The 12,754-nt window shown below is 38.9% G+C and overlaps 1 protein-coding gene across 6 annotated transcripts in view; it reads right to left on the reverse strand.

Annotated features, from left to right (window-relative positions):
• sec16a (SEC16 homolog A, endoplasmic reticulum export factor) overlaps positions 1 to 12,754 on the reverse strand; it is a 142,415-nt gene that overhangs the window by 17,716 nt on the left and 111,945 nt on the right. For 5 of the 6 annotated variants that reach the window (XM_069889803.1, XM_069889783.1, XM_069889765.1 and 2 more), the window contains 2 exons: positions 734 to 847; positions 430 to 628 (listed from right to left, as the gene is read on the reverse strand). In XM_069889803.1, coding sequence (XP_069745904.1) covers positions 430 to 628; positions 734 to 847 — 313 coding nt within the window. The remainder of the gene's footprint in view (positions 1 to 429; positions 629 to 733; positions 848 to 12,754) is intronic. The other variant, XM_069889772.1, reaches the window with a different exon arrangement.

Below are 12,754 nucleotides of genomic sequence, written 5' to 3' on the forward strand. Positions count from 1 at the left end.
TCCCCAAGATGGCAAAAGTGGGCCTACAAAGTCTAGGTGCACATGCTGGAAATGGGAATCTAAAATACAAAATCCCTCAGCTTGGAATTCGATGTCTGGATACTTTAGAGCGTTGACACAGCAAGCAGGTTTTTCCCCTTAATCCAACAACCTGCCATGAAGTTGACTTTGTTATTCACTAAATGCAACATTGCATTCTTCAACTCCCCCAAACACCATCCAGTCCAACTCCTCTGACCTAATTGGCTCACTGCCTGATACTCTCACTCTCCCCCGCACATCTGAGTTTCATCACAAGTTGACTGACGCTTAACACACCAGCACATCTGCGCTATTACTCCTGCACGTCACATCACTTACATCATCAGCGGTGGACGGCGTCGCTCCCGACGAAGGCAAGTACGCAACTGCAACATACTTTTCAGATACCTGGTGGAATGAGTTGAACTCCGGGTCCCTCTGCCAATCCTGCATCCGGCATCAGTGGATTCTCCATTCTTGCAACATCCTCCTGGGGGCCTGAAAGGAGTTCTTCAGCATGGTTTACCTGGTCACATTCCGAACTAGGAGTGCTCGAGCAAAATGGCTGGGGAGTGGCTCTACCTGATCCATAAATGAAACCACCATCCTGAAGAGAAAAAACACAGATGGAGTGTAGGTTAAGTGAAGGAACTGTCATGGGGAATGGAAGAGCGTGACAAGATGTTAGCTATTCACAAAGATGGAATCTCACCTTTACCTGCATTTCCATCTGTCGGAGCTGTTGAATCCAATCTGGCTCTACTTGCAACTCCTGTTCTGATTGTTCCTTGGACTGAGGGTCACAGAATCGTAGCTGAGAAGAAATCTGTTCAAGCACAGGGAAGGCGGCACAGTAGTGAGAGAATATTAAGAACAGTAAAGTACATTCACATAATCATGATTTAGATCTAATCCGGTTAGATAAATGCCAAGGTTTCTGCCCGATGACAAGGTAGCAAATACTGCCCAACTCAAACTACATCTCATTGAACTGATCTGGAGAATGTAAAGTCCAACCATATTTCAGCTGGAGTCATGTGGAGGCTACATTGAGTACGGAAAACTAGTTTGTTACATAATGGATGTGAAACCACACAGCCCAAATGAGGCCTGTAAACCACAGCTCATGTCATGTACTTGGGAGATATTCTCATACCTTAATGCTCTTATTCTTTTCCTACAGAGTTCCAAATTTCTCCTGTTAATGTATATACCCAATGCCTTTGTGAAAATGACCACTTAATCTGCTTCAACCACACATTGTGAACTTCTAACTCTGGAAATAAATCTAGTTTTTAAATTTGTACCTCTGGTCAACCATCAAGCCTTTCAATTCAAAGCATCTTCTTTCAAAACTGCATCTTACAATGGCAACTCTTTGTGGGAAGCTCAGACAGGAATTATCACAAAGTCATAAAACTCAAACCCATAATCATAGAAAAGAACATACCTGTGAATAATGAAGTCTTAAGAATGCAAGCAGACCTTGAAATTGACAGAAACGGCAGACTCTGTCAGGCTGCGGAAACAGCTGACACACAGGCAAGTTAAATACTGTGGGAGTTTTAAACAGCCAGTGAACAGGCCATTTAAACTCTGCGGGACTTGCGAGAAGCCAATGCACAGGTATTTTAAATGCTGTGGGTGATTTAAAGAGCCAGTGCACAGGCCAATGCAACACCATGGGAGTTATGAGCAGCTGTCCCAAGGGTCATTTAAAAAAGACCCGACCACTACGAAATGGGGGAGGGCGGGTTGGTGCTACAAGTCAAGCTAGGCCCTGAGGCCCCCAGTCCTCACCATCCTCCTGGCCAACGTACAAACTCGATGAACTGGAGGAGGGACAAATATCCCTGCGGGCAGGTTTGCTACTGGTGTTCCGGTGGGTTTAAACTAGATTTGCAGGAGGATGTAAACCAGAGTGTTAGATACTGAGGTAGAAAAGGATAAAGGTCATGCAAAGATTGCATGTAGAGACAAAAATCAAAGGTTTGTAAGCAAAAGAAATTTTCTCAGGTGTATTTATTTCAATGCAAGGAGTATTGTCGGAATGACAGACAAACTTAGAATGTGGATTGGCACATGGAATTATGACATTATTGTTATTAGTGAGACTTGGTTGCAGGAAGGGCAGGACTGGCAACTTGTTCCAGGGTTCCATTTTTTCAAATGTGATAGAAGGGAAGGGATGAAAGGTAGAAGAGCAGCATCACTAGTCAGGGAAGATATCACAGCTGTGCTTTGACAGAACAGCACAGAGGGCTCATCTACAGATGCCAAATGGGTGGAGTTGAGAAACGGGAAAGGTATGACCAAACTGATAGGGGTGCATTATTGGCCGCCAATAGTTAGAGAGAATTGGAGGAGCAAATCTGTACGGAGGTAGCAGACTGATGCAAGAAACAGAAAGATGTGATAGTAGATTTTATCTTTCCACATATTGACTGGGACTCCCATACTGTAAAAGGGCAGGATGATTGGAGTTTGTCAAATGTGTTCAGGAAAGTTTTTTTATATCAATACATAGAGGTACTGTAAGGTAAAAACATCATGAGATGGGACCGGAGAAGGAGTCACCCAGTACTAAGGAGTAACAGAATGCAGATGTGACCTTGTACACTCAAGATAAGCTTTGCACTAACAAGAATGATGTGCAGGAGACTAACAGAGAAGGATAGCAACAGTTTGTTCATTGGACAATATAATGGTATGATAATTTACTAAGTACGTATCCTGAGGTATTAAAAAAAAAACACCACTTGCTGATAACGGCAGAATGAGCCTTCTCCAACTAACACTGTTAGTTGCAAGTGTTACAATCCGGCAATAAAGAACAAAGAACCTTGATTTCGACTCAGTCTGGTGTTTGACTCACTCATTCATGAACAAAGCAGACCTAACAGTACCAACAGGAGAGGATGCAATACTTGATCTCCTATTAGGGAACCAGACAGGTCAGATGACAGAAGTACATGTAGGTGAACATTTTAGGTCCAGTGACTATAATGTCATTAGATTCATTTATGGAAAAGGACAGGTCTGGTCCTTGAATTGAGATTCTAAATGGGAGAAATGCCAATTTTGTGGAAATGAGAAAGGATCTAGGAAGAGTGGATTGGGATAAGTTATTTTCTGGCAAGGATGTGTTCAGTGAGTGGAAGGACTTCAAGGGTGAAATTTGAAGAGTGCAGTTTGCATATTCCTGCAGGATTAAAAACAAAGTTTACAGCCATCAGGAACCTTGGTTTTCAAGGGATATTGTCGATCTGGTTAAGAGAGAGGTGTATAGCGACAACTGGCAAATAAGCTTCTTGAAGAGAATAGAAAATGTAAGAAAATACTTAAGGAAATCAGGAAGGCAAAAGAAGACATGAGGTTACTTTGGCAGATAATGTGAAGTAAACGAAGGGGTCCTAAAAGTATGTTAAGTAAAAGTATAATAATGGACAAAATTGGTCCCCTAAAAGATCAGAGTGGTCAACTATGTGTGGAGTCTCATGTAATTGGGAGATTCTGAACAGTTTTTTTGCATCAGTATTTACTCAGGAAACTGGTACAGTGTATAAAGAAGAAAGGGAAACAAGCAGTAGTGGCATAGAACAAATAGAGATTAAAGAGGAGGAGGTGCTTACTGCCTTACAGCAAATAAAGGTAAACAAATCCCCCTCGGACCTTGAGAGAGATGAGTGTAGAAATTGCAGGGGCCCTGACAGAAATATTTATAACATCCTTATCCACGGGTGAGGTGCCAGAGAATTGGAGGGCAGCTCACATTGTTCAATTGTTTAAAAAAAAAGGCTCCAAAAGTAAATCAGGAAATTGCAGGTCAGTGAGCCTGATGTCAGTAGTATGTAAATTATTGGAGGGTAGTCTTAGAGATTGGGTATCCAAAGGCTCATTAAGGATAGTCGGCATGGTTTTGTACACAGTAGGTTGTGTTTAAACACATCTTGGAGTTTTTCGAGGAGGTTATCAAGAAAGTAGATGAAGGAAAGGATGTGGATCTTGACACATGGACTTTATTAAGGCCTTTGACAACGACCCACATGGGAGGTTAGTTCAGAAGGTTCAGACACTAGGTATCCATGGAGAGGTCTTAAACTGGTTTTGAAATTGGTTGAATGGGACAAGACAGAGAGTGGTACTGGATGGTTGCTTCTCAGACTGGAGGCCTGTGACGAGTGGTGTGCCTCAGGGATCAGTCAGGGACCATTGCTGTTTGTTACCTATATCAATGATCTGGATGATGATGTAGAAAATTAGATTTGTTGAGGAAAGCTTGTAGAGGGATCTGGACCAACTGGAAAAAATGGGCCAGAAAATGGCAGAAGGAATTTAATGTAGACAAGTGTGAGGTTTTGCATTTTGGAAGGACAAACCAAGGTAAATGATAGGCCACTGAGGAGTACAGAGGAATAAAGGGAATACAGATATATAATTCCCTGTTATGGTGAGGTTGCACAAGACATTGGTGAAGCCAAATTTGGAGTAGTATGTGCAGTTCACGTCATCAAACTACAGGAAGGATATCAGTAAAATTGAAAAAGCGCAGAGAAGATTTACTAGTATATTGCCGGGTCTTCACGAGATACAGGGAAAGATTAGACAGATTAGGACTTTATTCCTTGGAGTGTAGAAGGATGGGGGAGATTTGATAGAGGTTTACAAAATTGAGGTGTAGACAGAGCAAATGTGAGAAGGCTCTTTCCACTTAGATTAGGAGATAAATACAAGAGGACATGCACATAGGGTGAAAGGGGAAGGTTGAGGGGGAACATTTTCACTCAGTGATGGGAGTGTGGAACGAGTTGCCATCTGACGTGGTAAATACTGGCTCATTCTCAAGTTTTAAAAATAAACTGGATAGAGACATAGATAGGAGAAGTCTGGAGGGTTATGGAATGGGTGCAGGTCAGTGGGACTAGCGATATGTTTAGGGCACAGACAACCTGTTTTCTGTGCTGTAGTGTTCTATATGGTTCTAACTCAGAACCAGATTACAACATCAGAGGGACATCAGGGCGTGCTGTGTGATGTGCTTCAGAAACAAGCCTAAACAAGGATATTATGAATACAGCAATACGCCCTCCACCGCATTGACTGAACACGTGTATCAGGAAAAACCAGGGTAGGAGACATTTGTGTCATCATCAATTCTTCGTGGTGCCTCAACATCACAGTTGTGTTCTAGTCTTGCTCCCTTGATCTCGAACAACTGGAGATCGTGCCAACAATTCTACCTGTCGAGGGAGTTCACCATCATCATTCTAGTCACAGGGTACATTCCACCACAGACTAACGTCAGGCCACCAATGAAGGAAATGAGCTCTGTGCTTAGCAGCCACAAGACAGCACACCCTGTTGCCTTCCCTATCACTGTAGTGGACTTCAATCAGGCCAACCTGAAGAAGACCGACACAAACACCAACACATCACATGAGAGACATGGGGAACCAACACACTCGACCACTGCTACACCACCATGAAGAATGCTTACTGAGCCATCCAACGACCACACTTCAGCATGTCTGATCACCTGGCTGTACAAGCGAAGACTACAGCACCAACAGTGAAGAAAGTGAAAGTATGGTCGAGGAAGGTGGAAGCAATCCTGCAAGATTGCTTTGAATTGGTGAAAGGACTCATCCTTTGACCTGAATATCAATATGCATCATTGCCTTTATCAAGACCTGCAAATACAAGTGTGTGCCCACACACTCATCACAGGAGTTCTCCAAACAGAAGCCTTGGATGGAATCAGAAGATTCGCCACCAGCTGAGGAAAAGGTCAAGGATGTTTAAGGATGGTGATCTAAACCTCAACCAAAGGTCCAGGTATGACCTGTGCAAGGCTATCTCAGCAACAAAGCAATTCCGGAGGAAGCCAGAGAAAGATACACGCCAGCTTTAGCAGGCAAAGCAAGTCACTACAGCCTATAAAGTGAGGCCAAACACCATAATTGCCTGCTTTTTAAAGAAGAATTCAACAGTGCCTATGAGAATTTCTATAAAGACTGAAGACCCTGTGATATACATTTCTGAGGCCAACGTCAGAATAATATTCAAAAGGGTAAATCCTCGCAAGGCATCAAGACCCAATGGCATACCTGGCAAGGTAATGAAAATTTATGCCAACCAACTAGACATTTTCAATATCTCACTGCTCTCGATGGAGGTTCCCACTTGCTTCAAAAGGGTATTAATCAGCCCAAGAGCAGAGTGAACTGCCTTAATGACTAATGCCCTGCTCTGGAACTATGAGAAATATAATACACGAGGTTACGCATGATACAGTATAATTGGTTACACAGGTTATATTTCACACCCCAAAAGTTAAAAAAAAAATGGGATCCAACAGTATCAGATAGATGTTTTCGCTGTAAGAAGGAAACAGGAACAACAATACATGCAATTTGGGCATGTGAGAAAGTGGAAAAGTTTTGGGAAGATCTAAATCAGATATTAAATAAAATCACAAAAAGCAACATACCAAAAAATCCAAAGATCTTTCTTCTAAGTAATATAAGAAGTAAAGAATTAGGCCTCAAACTGGATGAAGCACAAAAAATATTTATTATGATAGCCTTAGCTGAAGCAAAAAAATGTATAATGTCAACTTGGAAATCAGAAGAGAGCCTGAGAGTACAGCAATGGTACATGGAAATGAATAAATGTATTCCATTGGAAAAAATAATATATTATTTAAAAAATAAAGTCGCATTATTCGAACAAATTTGGGAACCGTACATGGAACATAACAGAAAGGGCTTGCCTCGGACCTCCACCCCCTAAAATGATAAGAAGACAAAATGACTTAATCCAGTGTGTAAAAGTAGATGACACAATGTTCTTGTTTATTTTCATTGTGTGATAACATTATTTGATGGTTTTATTGTATTGTTTATGTTGAACGTTTAATGGGTTTGGAGGGGGGTGGGAAGGAAGGAGGGAAGGGAGGGGGGAAAAGGGGAGAAAATGACACTGTGTATATTCAAGAGGGAAATGTTTTTGTGTTTTTTGATTAATATGGTTCATAGTGTGAAAAATTTAAAAAAATTAAAAATGACTAATGCCCAATAGCACTCTCATCTTCTGTGATGTAAAGCTTTAAGAGGTTGTTCATGGGCAGAATTAACACGTACCTAAGTAAAAGTCTGGGCCCACTGCAATTCACCTACTGTCACAATTGCTCTACAGCAGACACAATATCACTGGCTCCCACTCAGTTCTGAATCACCAAGCAAACAGCAACCCATACATATGGCTGCTCTTCATCAACAACAGATCAGCCTTCAACACCATTATTCCCTCAATGGTGGTAAACAAACTCCAAACCCTGGGCCTCTGCACTCTGCTCTGCAACTGGATCCTTGATGGAAGACCACAGTCAGTACAAATTGCAAACATTTCCTCCTCACTGACAATCAATACAAGTGCACCTCAAGGATGTGTGCTTAGCCCACTACTCTTCTCACTCTACACCCATGACAGTATGGCTTGGCACAATTCCAAAGCTATCTGCAAATTTGCAGGACACCACAGTTGTTGGCAGAATCACAGACGGCCATGAGGAAGCACACAGGAGGGAGATAGATCACCAAGTTAAGTGGAGTCATGACATCAACCTTGAACTCAAAGTTAACAAAATCAAGGACATGATGGTGGACTACAGAAGGAAATCAGAACATGAACCAGTCTTCATCAAGGGGTCAGCAGTGGGAAGGTTCAAGAACTTCCAATTCCTGGGTGTCAACATCTCCAAGGATTTGTTCTGGAGCCTCTATGTCGAGGCAATCACAAAGAAGGCTCGCAATGAAGAGAAAAATGGTGGAAGATTATTAAAATTGAACTGTACAATTTTTAATGAAGCTTGGACTTTGCTTGATGTTTATGCTCCGAATGTTGAGGATACAGCTTTTGTTGTGGATATGTCTTTATTACTTGGACAATCAAATTCTAATGTGATAATTGGGGGAGATTTAAACGTGGTATTGGAGCCTTTATTGGACAAGTATCCAAGAGTAATTAAGAAATCTAAGATGGCAGTTCAAGTAACTAATATGATGTCAGATTTGAATTTAGTTGATATTTGGCAAAGATTTAATGAGATAGACAACAGACTCGCCAAGGCAAATAGCGCCTTTGGAAGACTACACAAAAGAGTCTGGAAAAACAACCAACTGAAAAACCTCACAAAGATAAGCGTATACAGAGCCGTTGTCATACCCACACTCCTGTTCGGCTCCGAATCATGGGTCCTCTACCGGCACCACCTACGGCTCCTAGAACGCTTCCACCAGCGTTGTCTCCGCTCCATCCTCAACATCCATTGGAGCGCTTACACCCCTAACGTCGAAGTACTCGAGATGGCAGAGGTCGACAGCATCGAGTCCACGCTGCTGAAGACCCAGCTGCGCTGGATGGGTCACGTCTCCAGAATGGAGGACCATCGCCTTCCCAAGATCGTGTTATATGGCGAGCTCTCCACTGGCCACCGTGACAGAGGTGCACCAAAGAAAAGGTACAAGGACTGCCTAAAGAAATCTCTTGGTGCCTGCCACATTGACCACCGCCAGTGGGCTGATAACGCCTCAAACCGTGCATCTTGGCGCCTCACAGTTTGGCGGGCAGAAACCTCCTTTGAAGAAGACTGCAGAGCCCACCTCACTGACAAAAGGCAAAGGAGGAAAAACCCAACACCTAACCCCAACCAACCAATTTTCCCTTGCAACCGCTGCAATCGTGTCTGCCTGTCCCGCATCGGACTTGTCAGCCACAAACGAGCCTGCAGCTGACGTGGACTTTTTACCCCCTCATAAATCTTCATCCGCGAAGCCAAGCCAAAGAATCCTACAGAGAGATTTTTCTTTTTATTCTTCGCGCCATAATTCTTTTTCTAGAATTGATTATTTTTTAATTTCAACACATTTGCAGGATAGGGTTGTATCGGTGGATTATAAGGCAAGATTGGTTTCGGACCATTCTTTATTATTATTAGAATATCAGAGTTCACAAGATGTTCAGAGAGCTCCAAGATAGAGATTTAATACTATGTTATTACAAAAACCAGAATTTATTAGTTATTTAAAAGAACAAGTTTAAGTTTTTATTAGTAATAATACTAATTCTGTTTCTAGTCATTTTGTTTTATGGGATGCAATGAAAGCTTTTTTACGAGGTCAAATTATCAGTTATGCTTCTAAAGTAAAGAGAGAGAGACTTAAAGAGATTGAAGATTTAGAGAAAAAGATAACTGCTACTGAAAAAGAATTTCAAAAAAGTGCTACTGAAATGCAAAAGAATCGGTTAACTAATTTAAAATTTAAATATAATGAATTACAAACTTATCGGTTTGAATGTTTAATGAACTGAACTAAACATAAGTTTTATGAATGGGGTGAGAAAGCTCAAAGTTTTGTCATGGCAGTTAAAAAAGGAACAATTATGTAGGATTATACCAGCAATTAGAAAGAAATCGGGTATTACTTTTAGCCAAAAGGAAATTAATGAGGAATTTTTTAATTTCTATAAAAAATTATATACTTCGGAATGTAAAGATGTAACTGAAGATGTTATAGATTCTTTTTTGAAAAATATTAAATTGCCACAATTGAATCAAGAAGACAGACAAGAGTTAGATAAATCCTTCACAGAAAATGAAATAGAAATGGCGATAAGAGATATGCCAAATGGAAAGGCACCTGGTGAAGATGGGTTTTCTATAGAGTTTTATAAAACTTTTTATGCTGATATAAGAGATATATCTCTTATTTATAAGGATGTATTACAACAAATTTATAATACTTTTCAATTACCTGAGTCTTGCTCTAATGCAATAATTACAGTTATACCAAAAAAAGATAAAGAACCTTTACAGGTTTCTTCTTTAGACCAATATCGCTGTTAAATGTGGATTATAAAATTGTAGCTAAAGTTATGGCTAATCGATTAGCTCAATATTTGCCTAAAATAATACATAGTGACCAAACGGGATTTATAAAAAATAGATATGCATCAGATAACATTTTGCGTTTAATAACTTTGATAAACAAATCTAAATCTCAGATGAATTATCCAATAGTGGTTTCACTGGATGCAGAGAAGGCTTTTGATAAAGTGGAATGGAAGTTTTTGTTTAAAGTACTTGAGAAATTTGGTTTTGGTTCTTCATTTATTGGATAATAGTCCGAAGGCTAGAATTGCTGTCAATGGGCGGATTTCAGAATCTTTTAATTTAACAAGGTCTACTAGACAAGGATGCCCATTGTCACCTGCTTTATTCGCTATAGTTATTGAACCTTTGGCACAATTAATACGCCAAAACAAAAATGTTAAAGGTATGAGAGTTTTGAATGAGGAATATAAGATTAATTTATTTGCTGATGATGTTTTATTATATTTGGTGGATCCGGGTATTTCTTTAACAGCAATTCAAAAATGTTTAGAAAACTATGGTCAATTATCTGGTTATAAAGTAAATTGGGCCAAAAGTGAAATTATATCAATTTGTAAAGATGATTATTCAATATCTAAAAGTATTACCAATTTGAAGTGGACTACACAAATTAAATATTTAGGAATTAATGTTAATACGGAATTTCAAGATTTATATTCAATTAATTATCTTCCTTTAATAAAAAGGATTAAATTAGATTTGATTAGGTGGAAGGATTTACCTTTGGGTTTATTAGGGAGGATTAATACTATAAAAATGAATATCTTTCCTCGAATACAATATTTGTTTCAATCAATTCCCTATTTTTTTTAAACAAAAGTTTTTTTAAGGATTTATATAAAGCAATTAGAGACTTCTTATGGAAGGGAAAATTTTCGAGGGTAGCGATGAGAAAGTTGATGTGGGATTTCCAATTTGGAGGTTAACCGAATTTTCAGCATTATTATGAAGCAGCTCAATTTAAATTTCTTAGTGCATTAATGAATATGGATGATCTGCCTAGTTGGGCAAAGGTAGAAATGGCGGTTATTTTAGAAAAATCTCATGAGTTTTTGTTTCGATGGAATAAAAATTTATTACGAACTTATGATGTACCAATATTGAAGCATTTATTGAATCTATGGACAAGTAAACTTAACAAATTGGGGCTCAAAAATAAATGGTCTGGACAATTGCCATTATATAATAATCAACGTTCCTTTTACAGTCTCCAATATCACCTTGAAACAATGGGAAAGGAAGGGAATAAAAAACTTATCTGATGGTTTTTCTGAGGGATGTTTTTGTTCATTTGATGAATTACAAAGAAAATTTGGTATTAGTGGAAATTCTGTATTTGTGTATTATCAATTAAGATCTTTTGTAAAACAGATATGCGGTCGTCATATGATCTTACTGCCTGATTCTAATTTTGAGGAATATGTACTTTCAATACCAAAAAAGGGATATATATCTGATTTGTATTGTATTTTACAAGAAACTGAGAAAGTAAAAACGACTGGGATAAAGATAAGTTGAAAAGGGAAAAAGATTTAGGTTTTACAATAGCTGAAGAAGCCTGGATGGAAATTTGCCAGAATAGTATTCGGAAATTAATTAATGTTAGATTAGCGATGATTAATTATAATTTTATACATCAATACTTTTTTGCACACTGTCTGGCTTTATGATCGATTGCAACATTTTTGGAAAGGTATTCAATCTATACCTAATAGTTTATATAATATCTGTCTTGTATTAGATCCTGATATATTTTTATTAGGGAATATGCAATCACTAATTGATTTAGGTTTAAAGGATTATCAGATTTCCTTTATCTATTTAGCTTTAGCTGTGGCCAAGAAATGTATAGCACTTACTTGGAAAGACAGAAATATATTAACTTTAGATAGGTGGCATTTGGAGATGAAATCCTGTTTGACCATGGAAAGGATATCTTTTTCAATTCAGGATAGGATGTCTTTTTATAGGTTAAAGTGGACTCCGTTTGTTAAATATATGCATTTAAGTTTGCTTTAAATATGTTTTTAAGTGTGATATTTTAGTATTGATAACTTTTTTTTGTTAGTATCTTTACTTGTTATGTTTTATCTTTTTTTTTGTAAGTGGGCTTTTTTTTCTTATATATAATATTGTTCACTTTATTAACTCTTCACTCTTTATTTTGGGGGGGGGGTTAGACTAATTTTAAGTTAGGTTATTAATGTTGTGTAATAATTATTGGGTTAGTTTATTTAGTTTACCGATGTGGTACTGTAATTTTATTATCTTATTTTTTTTAAAAATGTAATCTTCTATTTTATTCATGTTATAAAATCTTAAAGTTTAAAAAAAAACAAAGAAGGCTCGCCAGCAGCTATACTTTGTGAGGAGTTTGAGGAGATTCAGTACATCACTGAAGACTCTCGAAAACTTTTACAGGTAAACTGTGGAGAGCCTTCTGGCTGATTGCATCATCGTTTGGTACGGAGGTGCCATGCTCAGGACAAGAAAAAACAGGGTTTTAACTCTGCCTGCGACATTACAGGCACCAAACTTCACTCCATCGAGGACATCTACATGAGGCGGTGTCTTATGAAAGCAGCCTCTATCCTCAAGGACCTCCATCACCTAGGCCATGCCCTCTTCACTCTGCCACCATCAGAAAAAAAGGTATAGGTGCCTGAAGATGACCACTCAGCGTCACAAGGACAACTTCACCTGTCATCAGATTCCTGAATAAACCAAAAACACTGCCTTAATTTGACTTTTTCTTTCACGATTTTTATTTACTTTATA

The sequence above is a fragment of the Narcine bancroftii genome, chromosome 1, assembly GCF_036971445.1.
Source record: "Narcine bancroftii isolate sNarBan1 chromosome 1, sNarBan1.hap1, whole genome shotgun sequence".
NCBI classification, from domain to species: domain Eukaryota; kingdom Metazoa; phylum Chordata; class Chondrichthyes; order Torpediniformes; family Narcinidae; genus Narcine; species Narcine bancroftii.